Source organism: Miscanthus floridulus, chromosome 12 (assembly GCF_019320115.1).
Source record: "Miscanthus floridulus cultivar M001 chromosome 12, ASM1932011v1, whole genome shotgun sequence".
In the NCBI taxonomy this organism is placed as follows: Eukaryota; Viridiplantae; Streptophyta; class Magnoliopsida; order Poales; family Poaceae; genus Miscanthus; species Miscanthus floridulus.
The window spans coordinates 32,728,904-32,754,452 of record NC_089591.1 but is presented as its reverse complement, the minus strand read 5'-3'; the positions used below and the strand labels follow the sequence as shown (position 1 = coordinate 32,754,452).

Here is a 25,549-nt window from a genome sequence, read left to right as displayed (position 1 = left end):
CTGGTAATCACCTTGGTCGACGTGAGGCATGCGTGGAATTTAATCAAGAATCTCCTACTTAGTTGTCTTTGGCAATTAAGCTATGTTCTCTTGCGCTATGTTTTGATCTTCAGATCGCCTCCTTGTTGATTCCTAACCTTGTGACTATCCTTGTTTGCTATCCCTCTTTTGCACAATGCTTGTTCTTACAATCTAATTGGTGCCACTGGAAATTTCACTTTGGTTGTCAGTTCAGTAATGGTGCCACGATTAGCGATCTCTGGTGCCGCGACGAAACCGAGAGCCCCTGTGGGTGCACACACAAGGCTGTGCTGCTCAGCACGCGCTGGTATCGAGGTTTCTAGTCATGATCCATCACAGAACTGCACCGATGTGTTATTTTCATGTGAGCTCTTCCTTGGTTATCTCTCCTTATCATGTCAAGAGATCTATATGTCGAACTAGATGCAATAGGACTTCCTTCTGGAGTAGTCCAACGGTTAACCTTTGAAGAATAGGTCACTAACAGGAACATAAACAGACTGCAAGAGGGTAGACAAGTGACTCTACTCGACGTGACTGTCCCTGTAATGACGTCGATCATCTAGTGAGCAACTTATGTCATTTTCATTGGATCAGAAAGGTGCACCACACTTAAGGTTGAACAAGTTATCAGTCGGATGATAAATGGACCAGGAGATTATGTGCTGTAATAGGTCACCTGGCATATATGAGATTCCTGTCCAAGTTCTCAATCTTTAGGTGCATAAGGATGACATAGACGAACCGACCTTCTTTGGTGTGACCCCTTTCTACTGACTTCAATGGCGACCATCTGTAGGCTTCGACCAAAATTTTTATTATCAAGAGTGAAGATTTGGAACCTTTTTAAGTGTTGAGGGACAACTGATTTGTTACTAGTAGGAAAGTTAGTCTTCAGTTAGGTAACGACTATTTGATAATTATGAAGGCCAGATCTCACAAAACAATGTTGATCAAGGAAACCGCAAACCTAGCCCCGCAATGCAAGTGCTACTTCTTCTCCAAATGTGCTATCAAGTCAATTCCATCTTGGACAATCACGTATATAGTACAAGACGTGGTATCGGCTAGGTAGGAGCTAGCAAAAGCACGTCCCTAGTTTTTAGTCAGCATCTTTGTGCCCCAAGGTGCCACTAACACATGTGTCCGGACTCTATTGGATGAAGTGTCGAAGGATATATAGGAATGGTTCCTTGTCAATGTAGAAATGTCCTACATGTGGAATAATGTTTTGTGCCCTGCGAAAACAGTCCACAAGTCCAATGCTTGTGCATAATCAAGTTGGTGTCTAGAACGATGGTTGAAGTGTTACCAGAGAAGCATGTAAGGAAAACTCTAGCCTCCATCCTCAGCTAGAGAAAGACTGCTGCTGCTACGAGAAAAGTTAGAGAGTGCAAAACACACACCTCAACGTGTGGAGCGAAAAAAAGGAAGAACAAGAAATCTGTCCAGCTTTTGTGACACAAAAAATTGGTTATCTTCGAGCCAGCAATTAGTGACTCAAACATGGTTGGAATGGCCTAAAATTTAGTGACCTCATTCCTCACTTAGGACAGGTCGATGCCTCAAGTTTGTTTGAGTATTGGTTGAGTAAAACATCGGATTTGAGAGATATCTTGTCGGCTCAGTTTGCTGCCATTTCAGAACACAACAGTTTTGGTAGATGAATTGTTTGGATGGTCAAACGGTGTCCGTTTGAGTTGATTTTTGGTGAGTAGTTAGAAGACCCATGGTCTACAAGCCCACCAAATTTTGTGCATATTGGAGCAGTAGTTTGTGAGATATGAATAGAAAACAAAAGGGTACAGAATCTGCAATTTCGCTGTGACTGCGATCATCATTTGCATTAAACAGTTGTGTTTGTAATTCATGCCAAGAAATTACAACTTGTAGGTGTATCGCTGTTAGACAACCCTCCATGCCCTAGAGAAGACTCCTTGCACCCATGTTTGTGCCGTACCTTTGTCCTCTCATATCGATAATAGTTGAGCAGTCAAGATGTTCTACAAGTCAACTTGTGCCCTTGCAATTTGAAAGCAATGGGAAAGGTGTCAAACCGTAGATTTTTGGATTATGGTTTTTAAGATATTGATTGGCCTTAGAATGGAAGCCTCGACGACAAATGTAGTAAGAAAGCTGGTTTTGCTACGATGCAAGTCAACCCAACTTGCTGTGCAACTGCACCACGAAGGCAAATTGTACTCAACCTGCTTGGTAGTGAACTAGTCCCTAGTTTTGTGATTACTTGCAACTTGTGTTGTCCTCCAAGCCTCGCTAACATCCTTCTGTGTCAATGGTTCTCTAATGCTGACATGCCTTTGGTACCTTATATGTGTTTTTACCCAAGAGGTTGCATCATATTCCACCCAGAATCACTGTTGCAACTTGGATCCAAAGGCTCCCTAAGGAATGATCATCGAGAATGTTGAGCCGACAGAGTCAGCTACTATGTTTACCACTCACTCAGCAGACTCAGACCATACAATATTGTTATCAAAGAAAGAGCACTACGCACATGGAACATTATGTAGCTTTCCATCAGTTGACATTTGAGTGATTGCACCGCTACAACCAGTTTGGATATTGGTTAACTAGCTTCTCATACCCTCAAGGGACATTTACCCATTTATGATTACATCCTTTACGAAAAGTTGTGCTCAAGCCACTTTAATAGAGAACTGTTTTTCAAACCTTGGGAGCAAATATAGCACCGTTGCAAGGAATATCCATCAAACCGACTACGGTCTAGTGCAAAGTCCATAAGGTCTGTGCTATATCCACTAGGGAAGTAGATGCTACAAGTATTTAGTCTACGTTTGTATCGCTCTTCGTACATCAAGGATGAAGTACGTAGGACATTGCTATCTTGGATTCCTCCCAAAGTAATAATACTTCATGAAGGCCAACAAAGGAAATTCTTCAGACAAAACTTACTACAAAGGACAAGTATCAAAAAGTGTCTTGACCAAATTAGCCTCTCTTATGCTTGAAGCTATGTAGCCTAAAGCTCTGGCTGATATTGGAAACTGGTAGCATGTCTCTCTTCCATTATAGTCTTTCGTCCTGAATCTCAGGACAAGATTCTTTTAAGGGGGGAGGGCTGTAACACCCTAGGTGTTTGCCACCAGTTAAGCAATGGGTTTGAGCTAAAACATGATATATTAAGTGATGATGAAGATGTCAAGGTCAAACCTATAGAAACGAGCCCCAACCTAAACTTGGATATTGCACCTTTGCTCGCCTATAGACCCCTTTTCAAGATATATGCTTGGGTGGTGTGATTGGGATATCTTCATGTGTCTCACATCAATACCCATCTATATTGGACACTCGAAAAGTTTCATGAAGTTTGGAATCAAAAAGTCACATAAAATGATAAGTTATATCCTTGTTGGAATGATTTTACTAAGTGCTTGAATTGCACTATTAAGTGAATGAGAATATGAGATGTCAACCAAACCTTGCAACCTTGCCAAAATGACTCTAGATGAACTCTACAACAAAAGTCATGAAAGGTTCATGTTGGGCAAATGCCAAGAAAATGCTCCAATGGATCAAAAAGGATAATTTAAGCTTCATCGTGATCCTACTTTGGTCAAAGTAGAACAGTAGGTTCTATACCAGTTTTGAGGTTGGACCTTAAATGAAAGTTATAGTCCATATCATGTAGAACAAACTTTGTTTTTGGACTAAGAGCTAGATCAGCTTGGAAGTAAGTCAAATCAAGGTCACAAGATCAAATTTGCTGTTGTCTTCAGCACTTATAAATATTCTAAGTCTGAAGTTTCGCTAAGCAATGACGTTGGCATTCCGCGTTCTCCGAAATTCGTTAAGCAACTTGAGTTGGTCCAAAAATAAAAGTTCGAGCTAAGTTCATGGAGAAGATCATGTAAAAGGATGGCACTCGTTTGACCTTGTTATGGCCCTCAATTTTGGAGTTTGTTAATCACCGTCAATGCACTAACAATGCCACTTTGGAGATTAAATTACCCATGGTTATGTTGCTCAAATGACTGGAGTGCCTTAATGAAAAATGTAGAGCAGGCCGAGGTGAACAAACTTCATTTTTGGCCCAAGGACTGATTCGGCCTAGAAGTGGCCCAAATTGGCTCCCCACGTCGCCCTCCACGTGCTCGGGGAAATGCCCAAACGGCGACGCGTGTTGTGAACGTGGCCGCCATGCGCCTCCGCCGCTGCCGCGCGTCCCACCTCCGGCCACGCGCCCTGCGCCCTGCTGCCGATGAGGAGGGGCACCAGCACGTCCTCTCCTTCCCCCTCTCCACTCCCTGCTCGCTCCCTCTCGCGCTCTCCTCGCTCCCGTGCAGCCATGGCCGCCATGGCCGAGCTCGCCGCCACCGCGTCCTCGCTGCTCCAAGCCCCCACGGCCACAGCCACGTGCACCACCGCCTTTGCCTCGTCGTGCTGCACCTCGCGCGCACGCTCGCCCAAGCCATCGACCACCGGAGCACCGCCGCCGGTAAGCTGCCGCCTCCCGCCGTCGCCCAGGCCATCGGCGTGCGTGGCCAGGCCACGTCGGGCCTCCGCGGAGCAAGCTGTGGCCACCTACGAGTGCGCGCCAACCTCCTGGTGCTTCCCCACCATTCCCCCGCCACCGCCAGCCCTTCTCCGACCACCACCGGCCGATTCCCCAGCGTCCTCTGTTCAAATTCGCGTCAGGGACCTCGTACAGCAATTCGAAGAAGAGCAGGGGCCTTTCTGCAGAACATGTGACTCATGTGAATAGTACCATAAGGACTGGTTTGTAATTATTTTGCAGGAACTTTGGAAATTCATAGTAAATCGTAGAAAATTCGTAAAATAGTAGATGAGGACTTTTTGGAATCCTTGTGAAATTATCTATGCAGTAGATCTATAATATGCATGTTTTAGTTTAAATATTTTGCGGTAAAAATAGATTTGTGCAGTAAGGTTGTAATGCTAGTTGAATTTGTTATTTTTCATAACTGTAGATCTAGGGCTCCAAATGAAGTGAAATTTTTGTGGCATGCTACTCATGTGATAGTTGATGTGTGGTAAAAATTTCATGAGTATTGGATGAAGTATGAGTGAGTTATTGGTTTATCTTGCTCTCACATGATTTCTTGCTTTAGGAACTTGTCTTTTTCATAGAGGTTGCTATACATATTCAAATGGAGTGAAATTTATACAGTAGACTATTGAGAGGATATGTGAGCCACTGTAATTTTTGTAGAATTTATTGTATACTTTTGGCATATATTCATTAAGTCACCTTGTTATCTAAAATAAATTAAGAAATGCATTAAAAGAATTTATTTGGTCATGGACACTAGGTTTTCTGGTGTTCTTTAGTCATGTGTGAAATGTTGGTAAAGTTGGTTTTGCCCAATTATGTATTTGCAACATAAGTTAATAATTATTTTCTTGCCGATGTGGTTTATGGATAGATCTGGGAACTTAGCAAAGTTCTTCATGATAATGTGCTTTGTTGTGAAACTTATTTATACAAAAGTTGTAGATAATTCATGTATCTAGCTTCTATTAAAATTTGGTGTCATTTGGCCAAGTAGTTTAAGAGTTACAGCTGTTTAAAGTTGGGTTTCAGAAATGGCTGCTTTCTGTCAATTGTGGACCAGTTTTTATAAATGGATATATTTGACTTAGTTAACTTGAGAATCATGCTAAGATGATTAAAGATGAATTGTAGAAAATTTCATAAGATTTCCATAATGTCTTCTTGCAAGTCATTTGGATTTGTGTAACTCCAGTTATAGCTAAATCTTGTAGCTGTTGTTTGCATGTCCAGAAATTGGCAGATTCCAATTATAGTGCTTGCTTGTATATTGTTAAGTGTAACGTATGCCTTGAATGATGACTGAGTTAGAGCACTTGAGATCTTGGGAAACTTGTGTCATGATTGGTGTTGTCGTCTTCTTTGCCATCTTAGCATGATAGATTGTGTGATGTTTAAGTTAAGCATCGCAAAGTACTTAAGTGTGTTAGTGTAAACTATGCTTGTCTTGCTTGCTATTCTGTGATGTGTCTCATGGTACTATTCTTCATATTTATGCACTTGCATATTGCATCTCATCTAGGTACGCTAGATGAACCACGTGAAGGACGTGATGTTGGAGCCGAACCCGAAGACGGTGTATGGAGGATCTATCCCGAAGATGGAAGGACTAAGCGAATGCTAGGACCTGAGACATCACCAGGACGGTGCAAGCTAACTGAACTGACTTGTGACGGATCCCAGGCAAGCCCCGGAGCATTAATAAGTCTCCTAATTTATAAAAACAATTCTTTCTATATATGAGTTATATATTGTTGCATTAAGTTGTAGGAGTTGATTGAAATCGTTGATGCATTTAGTACTATCCTTGCCTACCTTATTACCTTTTTACCCTGTTTGGTCGGAATCGAATAACTGCTTAGGCTTGCTTAGACCGGTAGTGATCGGTGATATCCGGTCACCTACATTATAGGTGGTTACTAGAAGAATTTAGCTATGGAAAGAATGATATCCTGGAATTAACCATGTGTGATGGATAATTGGAGACCGGACGGAAAAAGTTGGAGGCAACCAGACAGGGTTCTGGGGTGCTGTTAGTTTCCGTCTGTGTCGATTAAGGACCGACCGTTATTGGCCCTCGAGTCATGTTGAACGCATGCCTTACATTTAGCTGGCCGGATAAAGTACCTTCTGACCGCGAAGCTGAGAGATTATTCGGGCCGAGTAGATTGCCCGCAGCGCACTATGCCGGAGCAGGTGTGGTAGGACACGGGGGCGAGATGATAAGACCAAAGTGCAGTCGGTCGGCCCCCGGGTACATGTGGTTTCTGGCAAACTCGAGATTCCTGGATAGTTGATTCGGTGATCAATATATCACTTTAGCGGGTGAGTAAGGTTTGTGTAAGGAATAAATCATCAGCTGGTTAGGAATCGATTCGAATCGCCATCGCTCCTGGATAGTGAGCACTTGACTCGAGTTACGGCATCGTAGTAATTATTATGGAACAATGATGGTTATCTGGATGGTATGGGATATGCTAAATCTAAATTGGTAACTAGATGTTATTGGTTAATCAAGTGATTGCTATAGTACAGGTGCTTACCTAGATGGATAGGTCATAATAGAGATAATGCAAAGTACTTAAAATGGTTTCTTCATGATAGCTTATGCTTTTTACAAATAAGTCAGCTAGCCCACTAAAGAAAGCCATACATAATCCTTGGTGTCGCTTTATTTTGGTTTAAGACGGGTAAGTCTGGCTGAGTATATTCGAGTACTCAGGGTTTATCCCACCTTGTTGCAGGTGATGTTCTCGACCTGTTGATGATGGTGGCTAACCGCCGGTGGGCTCGATGATTCTATACTTACTTCTCATCTATATGCTTTTGTCGGATGATGTCACTTAAGCTAGCAATATATTTGAAACTTATATTAATGTAATCATTTAAAAGCTATGTTGTTTTCACTAAGCGGTTTTGAAACCCAAACTGGTACTTTTATTTGTGAACCCATTTGTAATATTATTTCCGCTGCAACCCTGTGTATGTGATGTGTATTTGCTTAATCACGCGATCTTGGTTGGGATGTTGATTTACCGAGGTTTTTTGGGACACTCGGTGGACTACCGGGTTTATATGAGTGAAAGTATGGGTGTGTCAACGTGTTAGCGGGGACAACCATACTTGATCTTGTATAAATTGAGCGGTTCTGTCACAGTGGCAGCCCCGGAAGGTTTGTAATCACCCCAATTATCTAGTGAAATCATCCCCCATCTCAAGAGTTCATTCTTTTGACTTGAGAATGAGGATAAGGTTGAAAGAGACCAAAGCCTTAGTGGCTTACTCAACAACATGGACATAGGCAAGCCTTGGTGACGAGCCGAACCACGGGATAAATCGGTGTCTCACTTGTGTTATTGTGATTTGCATTGCTATACTTGTATTTGTAGTGATTCTAGGGTTTGGTCCCGGTCTACTTGCTCGTGCACTTCCGCCAACATTTAGGTGGTGGAATAGGCTCTATACTACCCCGGGAACATTAGTAATTTGCTCGACCTACTTTTCCTTGGGCAGTTTTTGAATTATAGTTCGAGCTTTGTCTGTAGGCGCAACAGTGCTATATTTTTAGTGCGGTAGTGCTGCACCTTGGGAGCAGCAGTGCCGCACTTAGAATTTAACTTCCGCTGCAAATTTGTTTTAAACAGACCTATTCACCCCTCCTTTAGGTGACATCGAGGTCCTTTCACCTAGCCATTGTTGACGAGCTGTGTTCATGTACCAAAATTAGATGAGGTCCTAAGGATTATTGGGCCACGACTAGGGCCTGGGCTGCAAATCTGCCCCTGAGTTGGAGCACTTGATTCACCATTTTTGGCCACATTCATCACCATGAGTGCCATCTAGCTCCATTACTTGGACTTGGACCAAGTAATCTCAAATACACACTTAAAGCATAGGGTTAGTCCATTAGGTTTTGTCAAATAGCCAAAATTAAATTAGGGCTTTCAGTGGTGCCCCCACCGTCTGGCCCCGTCGCTGTCTCGTCCGCCTCCACCCCAAAACCCGTCTTCTAAGGCCGTTAGAGATGAAAACCCTAACCCGCTGAAACCATAGCCACTGCCATTTCTTTTTCTTCTCCGGTGGGGTGTGAGTGTAAGCACGGGTGGTCGTGGAACGGAGAGGGAGAGGGAGAGAGAGAGGGGGAGAGGGAGAGAGAGAGACACATAGGAAAAGAGCACGGAAGGGAGAGGGAGAGAGAGTGGGTTACACCATCGCACCGGAACGCTACGCTCACGTAATACCTTCTGCGTATGCTTAAAACTGCCTCCCCAAAGAAAAAAAGCCACGCAACTTTGCGAGTCACAATCTCACGGAATAGCCGTGACCCACCCCGTAACGGACTGCCTTCCAGGTTGGCGCAGCTCAAGACTCAAGTACAGTAGACGCCAAGTCAGTCGTCACTCACACACCACAGGCTCCCCTTTCCGATCCCATCCCTCTCCACTCTCCAGCCTCCGCCCTCCGCTCGCCGCGCTTCCGCTTCCTCCGCCACCACCGCCGGGATGGCTGGGCGCTGCCCCTACTTCGCCATGGAGGAGTCCTCCCGCGGCATCCGCTCGGGGGAGTCCCCGGCCGCGGCGCTCCGCCGGATCCTCTCGACGCCCGGCGCGCACCAGGCGCCCTGCTGCTATGACGCGCTCGGCGCGCGGCTCGTCGAGCGCGCGGGGTTCCCGATCGGGTTCATGGGCGGTGCGTGCGCTTCCGTTGTTGGGTCACTCTCACGCGGGGTTTGTTATCCGTTATGCGTCCTTGTCCTCCTGTTTTTATGTGATGTCGATCGTCGTAGAACGCTCTCGATGGGGTTTAGTTTGTTTGTTTGAGAATGCCGAGATACTAATCGGTAGGCTTCAGTGCTTCACGCTGTATAGTTCCAATCGGAGCAGATTTACTGAATCCCAATTCATATCGTGTGCTTTTCCACCGATGAAGTCACATAAACTGTAGGGAGGAAGAGGAACTATCCTTAAATCTGTTGCTCAAACCAAGCAAACTCACAACTTCATCACGATGATTTAAAATTGAATTGAACTGCGTGCGTCATTGGAACTAAAATTTCAACTTCAAGAGGAAGGGTATGATACTGACAATCATCCTGTCTTGGGCTTGAGATGTTCTGTGGTTACTTTTCTGATTACGTGCTGCAATGGTGTTTGAATGTTTCCGTGTGAAAAGGTAAAATGGTTTCATTAGAACTGTGGAATGTAGTTCAGGTGGCCAGCATTTCTTCGGGCAAATTTAATCTGTGACAGGGGCTATTGTTCTGTTGTTTCTTATAGGGCTTAGAAATAACCTCATTCAAAATTTTGCTTGCTGTGCTTGTCCAAAAGAAACCTTCTGGAGATATTTGAGTTATCTCATACATTGGAGTCTTCTTATCTTTTCAGGTTTCTGTGTTTCTGCCGCGCGACTTGGCTTGCCTGATGTTGGCCTCATTTCCTATGGAGAAATGGTAGACCAAGGGCGTCTAATCAATGAAGCTGTTTCAATCCCAGTGATTGGTGATGGAGACAACGGTTATGGAAACTCTATGAATATCAAGAGAACCATAAAAGGGTATATCAATGCTGGTTTTGCTGGAATTATGCTTGAGGATCAGGTGCGTTGTCCAAGTCATTACAATTCATCCTTGCACAGATACCAGCTCCACTTGTGTTGACGATCACTGCTCATAGTTCTGACAAATAAGACATGTTACACTACAAGCGAATTCTTCTTACGGTTAACCTTATGGTTTCTTGGTTAATTGGAATTAGTTGCCATGTCTGCTTCTTCAACTACCAACAATTTCCTGAGTATTGTGCATACGTCCTGCAACCATGTTTCCGTAAGTAATATGAATACTTGAAGACCTATTGGTGGCTAGGATTAGGACCCCTCCTTGAGGATATTATATTAAGGGTATATAACTAGCAGGTGCCATCCTTCAACTTGGAGAAAGGGTATTATCATATTAGTCACTGGACCCATTTTGTATACTATAGATCGCAGGCCAATAAAGATTGCGTATATGCCATGAAGATATGTTTTCTGTAGTGGCTAACAGAGTAACAGGGAAAAAAGATTTGGCATTTAATACCTATATATAACTGGTGTTACCAAGAACACTAGTAAGTATTTTTTATAAGAAAAAATAAATTTGGCCCTTTTTTGTGCTTATTCGAACTTCTTTGAGCTCATTTTAATATCTATTTCATATGTATATATTTCAAAATCTACTTTTTCTCACAAATAATAAACACTAGAAGGATATTCCGCGCGTTGCTGCGGGGATCGCGGATAATTTGGAATGAAGGGATAAACTATTATAAATAAATTTTAGTGGATGGTGTGGTATGCCTGATGTGGACAAATAAATGCATGTTAGTGGATGATGCTGCTTGTTGACATGAATAGCTTGTATGAATAGATTTATGTCAACAGGAAATCAGATGAACTGTTGATATATCCAATGAGATGAAATCAGATTGTTCTTGGTCTCGTTGGATGGATGGACTGTTGATATATCCAATGAGTACTAGACATTTTTTTTTTAAAGGCGGGCCTGGTGCAAGCGGTAGAGTCTTACCGCCTGTGACCGGAAGGTCCCGGGTTCGAGTCGCGGTCTCCTCGCATTGCACAGGCGAGGGTAAGGCTTGCCATTGACACCCTTCCCCCGACCCCGCACAGAGCGGAAGCTCTCTGCACTGGGTACGCCCTTTAAATATAGTCTCACTGGATACCTTCCTAATGTTGCATTAACCTAATTGAAAAGTGCAACTGCTATGTATATGCTCAAATGTTCAATCTCTTGATAAGATTATCTTTGTTGTATTCTAAAAAATGTTGCAATTGAACTTCTACTGCATTGCACTTGGTGTAATCAAAATCTAGGAGAGTTAAAGCAGAGATCATATGGCTGCAACACAATCATTATCTATTTGACTCTTTAACTAACTTAAATAGATCATGTGGTCTTTGCCATATTTAGCTGACACTGTTTGCAATAATTTGTTTTTGGATAAATACCCCCTGCTACTGCCCAACAAAAAAAGTAATGCCGTTAACTTGTTTTATTCTATGTTCGCAGGATGCAATAGTATGATGCTTGCCTATTTCTTTTTATATTTTCTTACTTTGGTTATATGAAAATATGGAAAGAAGTCTTTCAGTTTCGTATTTAATCTTTTTGTTTATCCTGAAAAAAAATGACTTTCCACATTTTAAGGTGGCACCTAAAGCATGTGGACATACTGAAGGAAGGAAAGTTATATCAAGGGAGGAAGCTATCATGCACATCAAAGCTGCTGTAGATGCTAGGAAGGAGAGTAGCTCTGACATTGTTATTGTAGCAAGGTCAGATGCTCGCCAAGCTATTTCTCTCGATGAAGCATTATGGAGGGTGAAAGCATTTGCTGATGCTGGAGCAGATGTTCTGTTTATTGATGCCCTTGCTTCAGTAGAAGAGATGAAAGCATTTTGTGCGGTTGCACCAGAAGTTCCAAAGATGGTTAGTTGCATTCTTTGTTTTTGTTGCTTTTCTAATTACACGTGAATTGTGATATCCAAGGGTTATGGTAGTTTCTGCATTCATCCAGATTGTAATTCAGTATAACAGTCCTCACTTCCTGTCATGTTGGTCATACCTTTAAATCCTTCTTCCAATGAAATTGACTAGGGTATCAAAAGGACACATGTACACCAAAAAACATATTATTGTTCTCTAAATTAGAATTGATCACACTTTTCTTGTGGAAATTGTCTTACAGTTTCCTAGTGAAAATTTGTTTTTACTAGTCATCAAAGGAAGCACTTGGAAAAAAATTGTGGACCAGTTAATTAATGTTATGTGCATGGCTATATCCACTTTTGCTGGTTCAGTCTTGGTAATACCTTGCTAGATTCTAGATGCTTTTAGTATTCCTTGGAAACTATGCTAGGGTCAACGTATAGTATAATGTCTCCCTAGGTTATTTGTTTCTCTTTGATTTGAATATAGGATAGTAGTGATAAAATGGGGTGATGTGATTATGAACTGGTTTGCTTACACAATTACCATTTTCTCATATTCCCCTAGGTTATCTATAATGTCACCATTTGGACTCAGCTTTAGTGCATATATGATTATGAACTAGTTTGCTTACACAATGAACATTTTCTCATATTCCCCCGTCTGAATTGGAAAGCATGCCAGTACAAATAAATTTTACTGCTCATATTTTGTTACCAATGGCAACGACTAGTCCACTTGCATTTATTAACATTTGCTTCAAGTTGTTCCCTTCTCTAGCAGTGACATGACACATGAGTACATTTACACTCTGTTCAGGTAAACATGTTAGAAGGTGGTGGTAAAACTCCCATATTGAGCCCTGCTGAACTTGAGGAAATTGGTTTCAGGCTTGTAGTCTATCCTTTATCCTTAGTTGGGGTATCAATGCGTGCCATGCAGGTTTGTTTTCTTACTTATTATGTGAAGCATGTGGCATTGTTCATTTCTTTGTTTATCTATATTGATCAAAGCTGAGGTAATGAGTGTCAAACTGCTGATAGAGATCACGTGTATATTTATTCGTTTGAACACAAGCTCAAGGTAGTCCTAGTTCTTGTTGATCCTTTTGCTGCCTCCAGTTAGTTATTCCATACTGAACTACATTTCCTTGGTACATCTGAATTCTGATTTCTTGTACTTTTAGCTGACTACACATTCTCTGTACCTGTGTATTCTTTATCGGTGGATTACATTATGGATTGATAAAGGTTATGTATTATGGTATGATTACATAGCATTTTTTTTTTAAAAAAAATGTCCAACCAATCCACTAACTGTAAGTTGTCTTTATGTGTACTGGAGACTCTAGTGCAGTTCTATCCTCCTAAATGAAATATAAGGCATACTTTGAACTCCTCGTGAAATGTAGTTTGCTGACCAGATAAATAATTGGTGTCTTCCAATTTTCCAGATCCCACACAACCTCCCCTTACAGCAATTGTGCAGTGGTGAGAGCTGTCTCACTAAGCATGAGTGGAGAGCCAAGGATAACAGCGATTGGTGTTCCTGCTTGCCCTACTCATGGGAGATTTAACATTTTACCATTATAACAATTGGCACCTCCTCAGATAGCATCTCAATGGTTGCCGCTACATTTTTACCAGCAAAGACGGAAAACATATACAAAAATGTCACTTTTGCTCGCGTGGCACGCCAGCCCTCGCGCCAGCAGGGATCCAAGTCAGCGTACGGGCGTCAAATGCCTCTCCTGCCCCTGCTCTCTCCTTCTCGTCGCACGGCGTGGCTCCCTCTCTCCCTCGTCGCACAGCGCGCCTCTCTCCCTCCACTCTCCCTCTCTCTCGCAGCTCGGCAGTGCTTCCTGCTCTCCTCCTTCTCCTCGCTCTCTGCGCCCACGCTCCCGCTCCCGGCTGCCGCCATCGCCGGGGCCAACCTCTCCGCGCCCACTCCCGCCCAGCCCGAGACCATGTACAACCGCCCCATCTGGAAGCCCCCGCCTGGGCGAGCGCGGATGCCCTCTCCGCGCGCGTTCCGACTCACCGGTGACATGGTCGCCGCCCGCACCCGCGACGGCGTCACCTTCGGCAACTACGCCTTCCTCGACTTCATCCTCACCTGGGTGCGCCACCTCACCGACCTCGGCGTCGACAACCTCCTCGTCGGCGCCATGGACACCAAGCTGCTCCGAGAGCTCTACTTCCGGGGCGTGCCCGTCTTCGACATGGGCAGCAGGATGGCCACCGAGGACGTCGGGTGGGGCTCCCCCACCTTCCACAAGATGGGTAGGGAGAAGGTCCTCCGCCGTCACCCTTCTTCGCCGGGGACCCGCTCCTCGACGAGCTCCAGCTGTAGGAGCAGCTCGCGTTCCTCGTTGACAACGGTCTCCAGCTGCCCCTGCTCGACGTCAGCTCGAGGAGATGATGCGCACGTCGTCGTTGGCGAGGAAGAGCACGGCGGCGGCGACGTCGTCTGCTCGCAGGGTGCCCACGCCCTTGAGGTTGGCGATGGCCTCCATTGCCTGCTCAAACGCCTCCGCTTCGAGGCCCATGTACCTCATGGTCAGCGGCGTGGCGACCCCCGCGGGGGAGACGCAGTTGACGCGGATGCCGTGCCGGCCGAGCTCCGCCGCCGCGTTCTTCGTCAGCGCCTCGAGCGCGCGCTTCGCGCACGCGTACGAGGACAGGCTGGTCACCGCCGCTGCCGCGCTCGACGTGCCTATGATGTAGCTGCTGCGGCGCGCGGGCACCATCACCCGCGCCTCGTGCTTGGTGCCAAGGAACGGGCCCACTAGGTTCACGGCTAGCACGCGCTCGAAGTCAGCCTTGCCGCTGTCCTGGACGCTGTAGCACACCGGCCCGCTGACGCCCGCGTTGTTGAACATGATGTCCAGCGCACTGAACGTCGCCACAGCGTGGTCCACCACGACCGCGATGTCATCCTCGTTGGTCACGTCGCAGTGGACGTAGCTGGCGGCTCCCGCGCCAAGATCAGCTCAGACGCGCACGCCGGCCTCGTCCTGGATGCGTGGACAGAGAGGAAGAGGTGGAGGAGAGAGCAGGGGCAGGAGAGACATTTGACGCCCGTATGCTGACTTGGATTCCTGCTGGCGTGAGGGCTGGCGTGCCACGTAAGCAAAAGTGGCATTTTTGTATCTGTTTTCCGTCTTTGCTGGTAAAAATGTAGCGGCAACCGTTGAGATGCTATCTAAGGAGGTGCCAATTGTTATAATGGTAAAAAGTTAAATCTCCCCCTACTCATAGCCTTCCAATCCGTATATCTTGATTGGACATGCCAACTTGGTATGCGTAGATGTGTCTTGACAATACTTTCACATAGTATAATTTGCTAGATTTGTGAACATATGACAACATAAATAGGTCAGAGTTATGTCTAGTGAGTAGTGAATCATGTTGACATCCTAAGCTATCATTTCTTATTTGTGACGTGGTGGGAGCACCTACCTTGATACTAGCAACTAGCATTCTCATCTACGGTAGGAATGGTGAATCTTTTGTATCACTCGGATAAAGGGGACTTAGTAGATGGCCTGGTCCTTCAGCAAGATGTCCCAGGTCAACACCGATGGAAACTCTCTTCTCGTTCCTACAACAGCTGAGACTGCCCTGCGGACATGACGCGCTACCGGGGGGCTGCTGCGTGGGGAGAGAGCTGCTTCGGACGAGCTAGGAGAGGAGTGAACAGGAGCGGCCGGAGGAGCTGCTGCTGCCAACAGCTGGGGCTGTTGTGGGGCTGGGAGAGAAGATGAGCAAGAGATGCTCAGGCTACAGGATAATACGGCTCTGATACCAGCTGTTAGTCGCTGAATTCTCACTCTTGGTAGTAGGAGAATTCTTACTCTCATCGAGAAAGGATGACACTAGGAGTTGGGGCAATTTTCTTAAGCTCACACAAATGCCATACCAACCTGAGGGGTTGGGGTTACATATTTATAGGCTGCTAGCCAGCCAAACATATGCCAAGATGCTAGTCTAAGATGCTAGTCTAAGATGCTAATATGCTGTCCTAGCTAAGATGTTGTCCTCTAGTCTAAGATGCTGTCCTCTGAGATGCTGTCCTCTAGTCTAAGATGCTGTCCTAAAAACAGAAAAACAGCCACAAGGACCATGACCATGTGAGCATCATAGCCCCACAAAGACCAGCCACACATGAGACTTATCCATCATACCAAACTTTGTTCTTGGGGACTTAGTTTGCCCCATGGAAATTTTTTTTGGAGAAGCTGGGCTCCTCTCAAATGCAAAATTTTCATTTGGTTAGTCATAGATAACCGGTGTTGGACAGTTGACTGTCCTGCCAAACGAGGGATGCCTCATCGGTAGGCCTGCCCCTTGTGACCAGGTTGAAGAAACAATTCAGCATACCCTCATCTCCTGCTTGTTTACCTGGCAGGCCTGGAAAAGTTTTTTTTTTAGAAGCTTAACCTGTCTGCAGTAGCACCACATATCTCTGCAACCTTCTCTCAGTGGTGGGCTGTGCACCTGTGCTGTTAGAGGTCTCCCTAAGGAGATGCACAAGGGCCTTAACTCTCTAATCATTCTAGTCAACTGGGAGATTTGGAAACATAGGAACACAATTGTGTTTGAAGGAGCCAGGCTAAACATTCAGACTCTCCGTCTCACAGTGGCTCATGAAAGCAGCTTGTGGTGTTTTGGTGGTGCCTCTGCTCGTCATGAGCTCCTCATTAGCTCTCTGGTCCCTGACCCTTGAGGGTGGTTAGAGGTGGGCTGGTTGTGGTCGTTTTTGTGTCCCTTAGCTTGGCGTATCCACTTGTAGTCTCATGTGTGTGCGGTGTGCTTGGGAGGGGCTTTCATTAGCCTCTCCCTTTACTGTATGCAGTTTGTACTTATTTCCTTCTTAATGACACACAGCTCTCCTGTGTTGTTTGAGAAAAAAAATTATTATTATTTTGTCAGTTCTAAGTTCTAAGGCAATCATTTATGTTATTTTAGTTTTCCCCCTTCCTGAACTCACGATATTGTATCATTCATTTCATCCTTCACCTCGCACATAATCATTCAACAATGTATATTTAATAGACAACTATAATGTGTCCTAGTTTCTGAAGATTCTGTTGGTGCTAACAAACCACAACTACTATTGACTAGCCTTGCCATTTTCAACAGGTGTTTCATTCTGATGATGTCAGAAGCATTACTTATTGTTCATAACACAAGAATCTCTGACATGCAGGATGCTCTAGCTGCGATAAAAGACGGCGGTGTACCTCCACCTAGCATCTTGCCATCTTTTCAGGAGATCAAGGATACATTGGGTTTCAGCCGCTATCATAAAGAAGAGAAACAATACCAAGTGGTGAGTTAGGATGCTTTTGTTCTTATACTCTGTTAGTCCAGACGTGTTTAGATTCTGTCTACTGGGCCTCAGGAAGGACCATGGCTTCGATCCGTAACACCCCCCCCCCCCCCCCCCCCCCCCCCCCCCCCCCCCCCCCCCCCCCCCCCCCCCCACACACACACACACCACACACACACACACACACACACCCTTGCTGCTCACTGTCCTAGCTTACCTGCAAAGCAGCCTCCTCTCTGCTCCCTCCTGCCACCACTACCATCATGTCCCTTACTCCCCGAAATCAACGTGGCCCACAACTGGTAACCCACCACCCTAGGCAGCGATCCCTCTGCTGCCTCACCGTGCTCAACAGTGGAATCCATCACCGCCATCAGGCCAGCCTATCACCGGCTTCTCTTTAGCTTTGCAAACTCGCCCTCAACGCTGAATCCTAACCACACAGACATTGCAGAGTTTGGATGGGCGAGGATGAGAATGTACCAAAACACAAAATTGGACGGTGGTGAAATCGGGTGCCAGTGTAGGCTAGAAGACTCGTACAAGCATTAGTTTTTCCGTATGTTTAACATGAATTTTCCTAAATCACATGTTTACCTTTGGTAGGACAAGTGAAGGAAGCAGCTGACGTCTGATCCTGTGGATTCAGCCGGATCGTTTCCATGGCTTAATTGCCACCGGACATGATGCAGAACCAATCGTATTTATGTTAGAGTTGTAATCGAAGGGTGTGTAGCGCAGTATCCTGAAGAACACATATATACATGTCTTCTCTGCTTCCGTTACTGCTCTGCTGTGGTTTCAGTAATCCCGAACTTGTGATTCCAGTCTAATAATAAAACAGGACAGCTTGATGGGGCTTTCGTTATGCCAGAGCACTGTTTACCCCTGTCACTGTACTAGGAGCATTTTCTCCGGAAACCTTTAAATTAAAAACCATTGTTATAAATATACCAATGGCCATATCAGGTTGATGGAAACGGACGTGATCTGTATATACAACGGGCAATTGCTGAAACCATTCCCTTGGCATGCGCTTCCAGTTCTCCACTATTCCCTCGGTTCTAATTTGTAAGATGTTCTTGCTTTTCTAGATACATTGTAGTTATAAGGATGTTATATCTAGGTGGGTAATAAAAATTATGTAAAAATTACAATTTGGAAATTTGGAATGGAGGGAGTACAATCTAACGTTAGAACTTATCTCCTGGCATGGCTTTTTTCTAATACAATCTAACCGGTGGTCACGTTCTGTTTGCAACAATGCTTTTGACAATTCACCGTAATCGGTTTGGCAGCTGATCTCCTTTCTTTCTATATGGTGAACACTTAAAAGAATGCAGTGTCATTAGATTCGCCAAATCATCTTGAATTCAATCAATCTTATATAAAGAAATATCAATATCTATGATACTAAATAATATTTTTATAGTATACCTAATTGGTGTCTTAAATATTGATACTCTTTTCTAGTAAACCATAGAACTAGAACTGCATCCTTTTTCTGGATAGAGGTACTAATTTACAATCATAAAAAAAATGAGCATTGTTATACATGTAGACATGTAGTGTATGCTTTAGTTTCAGGGAGAAATACCTCCATAAGGTACCTTTTAGCCTGTTTTTAGGGGAGTAATTGCATTGAAAAGGCAAGCAATCCAAATAGGCTTGTGGTCCATTGGCAAAGCTGTCCAGTGGAATGTTACCCATCATGATTCAAACCCTAGTGTTGCAACTTTTTATGGATTTTTTCCATAAATTTCAGGGTACACACACGTGCAAGTCCAGTGATATTGCGCGTTTCCACGTATTGGAGGCTAGCCTCCCAATGCGCACACGTGGTGTGAGTACGAAGGGTGTGGATTGTATACATCTACCTGATAAAAAAAAAGAAAGAAACGGCAGGCAATGGCAACATGATCAGTCGTCTTATATAGCTTGTTCGTTTATTGGTTTCAGCCAGGGCTTATCAGCCAGCCAACAGTATTTTTCTCTCACAAAAAATCAGTACCAGTCGGACTTATCAGCCCAGAAACCAACCAGCGAACAAGCTTCGTAGTTTTTATAGGCTTGAAGACACACATCGATAATTTAGGAACACTTATACTGCTATTCATACTGTTTATAAAATAGTAAAACGCATCTAATATGAAACACTAAAATACATCTTTAACATACATAGTAGCTATATACGCCCGCAGCCCGCTGCACTACATAACGTAATTGAATCCAATAAATTGTTTTGTAGCAGATTATTTAAGAACCTTCAACAGTTTGGGCTTGAATGGCACATAAAAGTCTTCCCATTTCCTTTTGGAATTCACCAGAGGTCCAGCCTGCATTCCCTACAATCAGCGGAACTTTGACATCACAAGGGGCCAACTAGAAATCAGGCAATCTACACAATGTTTCCATTTGTTGATTTGGTACTTACAAATATGGCGAAAATGCATTCTAGGACTCCTTATGTTACAAGATGGAATGGACTAGGGAATATGCAGGACATGCAATTGCACTTCATAAGAAGTATTTCATCCTGTTATCTCTTCTCATGGCACGATACACAGCTTGGACCTGAAAAGCAGCAGGCAAGACTTCAACAAAAGGGTAAACTTTATGTATATATAAAATAAAATGAACAGAAAAAAAACAAACTCAGAAAAGAGGCATCTTTTTCCTGGGACATTTGCATAAAGGGGAAACTTTATATCACCTGCTCACTAGAAACAACACGAATTGGCCCAATGTTTACAGAAACATATTTTCCTCTTGAAGATAATTTCTGAGATATCCGGCCCTGTGCAAACCATTTCAAGATACATATGATTATATGAATAGCATCAGAGAAACAAATCAACGGAATGATTGTAAAATGAGACTGAAAGAATATAGCATATAGGGGAATGATTTTCTCTATTGCTGCAGGCTGCACATATACAGCCATGAGTGTACATGCAAGGAAAGAATTAAAATCCTATGATGTCCTCTAATCTAGCCTAATCAATACAATGCTACAAATGTAGATTCAGATATGATCTGCTATTAGGTCCAATGCCTTTCTAACAGAGACAACTACAATCTAAAATTGGAATATGTCTCCTGGCATAGCTTTTTCTTTCATCTTCACATAGGAAAGTTTCACGGAAGTATTAGTCTACTGCCATCTAAGAAGCATAAAAAACAAATAATTAAAGTGAAAATGATTAGTGTACAATCAGAGTAAGAATATTGAACTTATTAGTGTGGAAACCATTTCACGGAAGTATTGGCTCTACGCAAAGCACTAGCAGTCTAACTACATCTTCCTGTCGATAACTACAAGGTTTACAAACAAATTCTAAGAACTGTAAAAACTAACCTTGGGAATTGATTCTTGAAGAACAGATTCAACAGAAACTACCATTGACTGGACAAAATCATCACCTCCAGTGCCAATTGCTGTAAATCCTCTATCTGTGGGGTAGGAATTTACCTGTCAAGCAAAACAGCATAGCTTTAAGCAATGCCTAAAACAAAATATAGACTTTACAATTTTAGGGTTCATTCTAACTTTTAATTCAAAAAGGATACAGCAGAGATGAACTTTGTTGCACACAAACTGATTAAAGTTTATCACGCAGCCATACTAATCATGATAAAAGCATGCCAAAAATGAAAGAGCATGAGATGTTCTCAATCACTATTGTGTTCCCCGTAAAAGGTTGAAGACCATTGATGGTGACATGGTCATAGTTATTAAGGCGCTAAGGCGAGACATGGCAAGTCACCCCCTTCCAATAGCCTAGGCGATCATAAGGCGAGGCAAGGCGACGCCATATGTTCAAGGCAGGAGAATGGAGAAGGGATAAAAAAGAAAAATGAAAAAGTAAAAGAAGAATGACAAGGAACATAAAAGGCCCAGTCCAGCAGACAGCCCATAAAAGCCCTCCCCAACTATCCTGAACTATCTAGGGCTGCCACTGCTCCTCTCCAAGCGCTTCTTCTCCCTCTCGAACACCTTCTCAGTATCCACTGCTGGAGCCGCCTCCTTCCAGATCTCCTCTCCCCTTCCTCACTGCTGCTGTCGCCCCCTTCTAGATCTCCTCTCCCCTTCCTCACTGCTGCTGCCGCCCTCCTTCTAGATCCCTGTGCGAGATCCCCTGCTGTTGCCCTTCAAGAGCCCCTCCCAGATCTACTAGGGAGCAGAGCTGGCGGGGATGGGAGCAGAGCTGATGGGGATGGGAGCAGAGATTAGTGGTTAGCCTTGCCTGGTCCTCCTCCAGTTCTTCCTGTGTCTCCTCCCTCCCCTGCTCCCTCATTTTGCTGGTTTTGGTTGTGACGTCGAGGACGCCCAGACTTTTTTCAGCGCCTGGACGACTAGGCGACGCCTAGGCGACGACTTAAAAACTATGGACATGGTGTAAAATATCGTATTCAGAACATACAAAGAATACCACAAATGAGTGTCACAAAGTTAAAAGTCATGTGACCTATAGCTTCCCATGACCTACCATTTCCCGAAAACAGAACACGTGATAAATCATACCTTAATGTTACCAAGCTACTGCTTCCAGAAGGAATATTGGTAAAACAAGAGCTTTTCAAATATATAAAGGGTTCTCATTGCGTTTCTCAAAATTTAGGAGTCAGCTATTTCGTAGAGTGCCCATTGTAAGTCTATCTTTATGCAAGTTGTAACACAGATGGACAAAGCTGGACAATGAGATACACCTTCTGATCCAGAACAAGCCATTCATCACTTGCATCGTCCGTCACAGTACCACCCATGACCATATTTGTTGTGAGTGCAACCCTTCCTTTAGACCTTGCTATCTCTGGTTTCAAAAAAAAAAAACAGTATGAATTGAGCATGGAATAAACCCTAGCAGAAGTTTTGGCTCAGTGAAAACATGAATCCTTGCATACATGAACACAAATTTCACGAATTTGGCAAAGTAGGCACTAACTAAACATAGTCCTGCAAAGCAGATATGTAACTTTACATCCTTAGGTGCTGTTTGTTTTATATTCTGATTGTGGATTGTAGCTTTTACTATCTCAAGTTGAAACAAACAAGCAGCTCACCTGGATTGTAACAATCCACAGGCCAGATTGTTACAATCCAACAATCTGCTCCACAAGCTTGTAGATCGTTACAATTTGCAAGTTGCTTTTCACAATTTACATGCTGAAACATGCAGGGCCTTGCATTGATCAATACTCCAATTCATCTATGCTATTGCCTATTGAGCAGTTCTATGCTGAGGCTTATCCTGATTACCCTATTTGTCTATTACAGAATAATATATGGAAAGTAAACAAACCATGCGAAACTAAAGTACTGTAGCCGAAACTACCTTTTGGCTAAATCACACCAAGCCACGGAAGCATCGCATTGTACGCTAATTCCATAAAAAAAACAAACGGTTAATATTACCTAGCCGAAGGTAACCCCGAATCCAACCATCGCAATAATCCAGTGATTCGGTATCCCGATGCCTAAAACTATTATATCATTCATTACCAAACCTCCGAGCAAGAATCCGACCGAAGCGACTAGCTGAAGCGGCGAACAAGCAAGATGGAATAGCTCGTACTAATAAGCAGTGGGGGAGTGGGGGATGACGACTCACTGGATATGGCCTCCAGCACAGCTTCTTGCGGCGGCTGCCCGGGGTCCCCGCCGCCGCCGCCGCCGCCTACGGAGCAGCAGCGGAGGTGCGGACGGCGGCCGCCGCGGAGCGCCCTCACAACAGGCGGCGCCGCGGCCGGGAGGCGGTGGAGCGGTTCGGGGAGGAGCAGGGAGCGGAGGGCCAGTGCGCGGCACGCCATCGCCGCCGCGTCCGTCGTCGTCGTCGTCTTCTTCCGGTCGCCGCGGCCACGAGAGATTTCGTGAGATTTTTCTCGGTTCGCGTCCGTCTGCTGGACTGGACTTGGTTTTCGTGGAGGGCCGACGAGCCGTTAATTTTCCTGTTCTTTTTCCTATTCTTTCCGCGGTGTTTAGGCGTCGTTTTTCTCCTCCTCCATGGCTTTAGTGGGCTAGGCCCAAGAGAAAGCCCAGTCAGCCCATAATGGCTTCTGGACTGGCATCTTGAATTGAATTGATATGGCCTTCTTGAGTTCTCGTATCTCTGTTTCAATCAAATCAAATCTTTAAATAAACCTTTGAATCGAAAAAAGAATCTATCTATAACTACTTCATTGTTCGATGCTAGACAGCTCAAGACTTCTTTCCTTCTGAGACTTTGGTGGCATGAACGAAACAAGATCATAGAAGCTGATAGGCGAAGGAAGGAACCAGTCTGAAATTGCACATATAACATGTAGGTAAGCTGCAGAAATAGAAGACTTGTACAGAAGTGGCATCTGAACTTTTGGGTAGGCGCAACAGAAACAGAAGTGGCAGCGTCCTGAACCATTGACTGGGTAGCTTGTAATGTTTTTCTACTTCCTTTTAATGAAATACGTACGGTCGCGGGAAAAAAAAACAAGGCTAATACAGATGGACATTCACCGTAAATAACCGAAATGGGTCGAAGCAATGGTTGAGTTGGAAGCAGCATGCTTTATGACAGAACCAAACATAAAAAATGGTTCAAGATGCATATTAGAGACGGGGAAAACATATGTGCTCCGTATTATTTTAGAGAAGGATGCTGTACGTACAATCGGAAAGGGCGTTGCTGATCCATGAACTGAAGGAGGCGATGACTTGAAAGTTTTACAGTGGGATTAGTGGTTGTCCCACCTGTAGCTGTAGCACGAGTTGGCAGCTCTAGGAAGTTCTTTCCATGATGATTTTATTTTACATTTGCAATGGCCGGAGCCAAACTGTATTTTGTATATATATCGTGCCGAGCGACCTTGCTGGCTCGTTTGATTAATTGAATCATGCAGGTTGCTAAAAAAACCCAATGTTTTTGCCAAGTTGTGAGCAACTAGAGGGATTTTATATATGTTGCTGAAAACAGAATTGTATGAGGTATAATGATATATATGATATATGTTCTGTTCACAGTAAGCAGTTCACTTGAAAGTTCAACTGGTACGACAGACACTGCATCTGATCTTTGCATAGTACAACTATAATGCATGGCATGGTCCACACTGTAGCCTATCCAGGCATGGCTGTCCTTGAAAATTACAAATTCTAACCTAGACCACTAACTATCCACGAGAAGGTAATTGACCGTACAAGTTAATAACATCCAAGTACCAAACTATTGATATTGAAATGGATGAACTAAGGGCGTGCTTGGTTGTGAGCGAGGTTGGCCTTGCTTCGCCTCGCCTCGCCCAGCCAAGAGTGTTGTTTTGATCAAACCGTTGTTGGGAAAAAAAGGTAGAGGCACTAAATTAAAGGTTGTTTATTATGTAGTAGTGATATTTTTCACTGTTACCTCTGTTTGTTGTGCCAACCTTGGTTTGTAATTAGGTACTATGTGGTGTAATACGTACTACCTTCATCGTGATAATGTATTATATTCAATTCTTTTCTCAAATCAGGCTTTAGGATATAAGAGCTGGCTGCCCAACGCTTGAACGTGACATATTGCACATTCCCTATGACCAGCATTCTGGCCCTTACTCAGGCAGTGGCGGACCCAGGATTTTATAGTAGGGTATGCCCATGGCAAGAAAATATTTGGATGAACAACATAAAAAGTTCACCTCTAGATTTGACAAAACATAGCAAAGGCAAAAGAGATTTGAATTTTGATTACCTCTGAACGAAGAAATCAAATCGAGGTCGGACAGTCGCACTTCGGAGCAGAGAATTGGAGCAGTCGGGTTGCGCCGAGCGAGTAGCTCTGGCTTCCGCAGCTACCAGGGGGGAGGGGGGCGCCGGCGCCGCGGCGCGATTCCGCGTCCGTCGAACGGTCCAGCTGCTGGCTGCCCTACCCCTACAGACAGCCTGATGGGTTTGAGGAGTGGGAAATTGGGGATTTGGGAGTGGGAAGGCCAGATGGGCCATTGGGCCGTCCGGCTAGGTGTGGCCTATGGGCTGCTTTCAGTTAGACGCGAATTACAGCGAGAAAATAGTGAAGAATTACAATTTTGAGACCTTAACTATATTGTACATGTATATACCTCCAAGAACTACTAAAAAATTTCTTAAAAATGTTGGGTATGCCCAGGAATACCTAGGGCACAACTGTAGGTCCGCCCATGTGTTA

General features: G+C 44.3%; 2 protein-coding genes across 2 annotated transcripts; one reads left to right on the top strand and one right to left on the bottom strand.

Annotated features, from left to right (window-relative positions):
• The first annotated feature begins 8,962 nt into the window (after positions 1-8,962).
• Positions 8,963-18,261, top strand: LOC136495292 (uncharacterized). Its single transcript, XM_066491256.1, has 6 exons — positions 8,963-9,262; positions 9,958-10,169; positions 11,778-12,059; positions 12,879-13,001; positions 17,271-17,393; positions 18,000-18,261. Exons 1-6 carry the CDS (start codon positions 9,076-9,078, stop codon positions 18,006-18,008), a joined length of 936 nt encoding a protein of 311 aa, XP_066347353.1. The 5' UTR covers positions 8,963-9,075; the 3' UTR covers positions 18,009-18,261.
• A 1,219-nt stretch (positions 18,262-19,480) lies between these two features.
• On the bottom strand, positions 19,481-23,334 carry LOC136495293 (uncharacterized). The gene is made up of 6 exons (XM_066491258.1): positions 23,006-23,334; positions 22,104-22,207; positions 20,752-20,865; positions 20,107-20,190; positions 19,828-19,967; positions 19,481-19,738 (listed from the first exon to the last, which is right to left on the bottom strand). Exons 1-5 carry the CDS (start codon positions 23,202-23,204, stop codon positions 19,911-19,913), a joined length of 558 nt encoding a protein of 185 aa, XP_066347355.1. The 5' UTR covers positions 23,205-23,334; the 3' UTR covers positions 19,481-19,738; positions 19,828-19,910.
• Between the last annotated feature and the right edge of the window lie 2,215 nt (positions 23,335-25,549).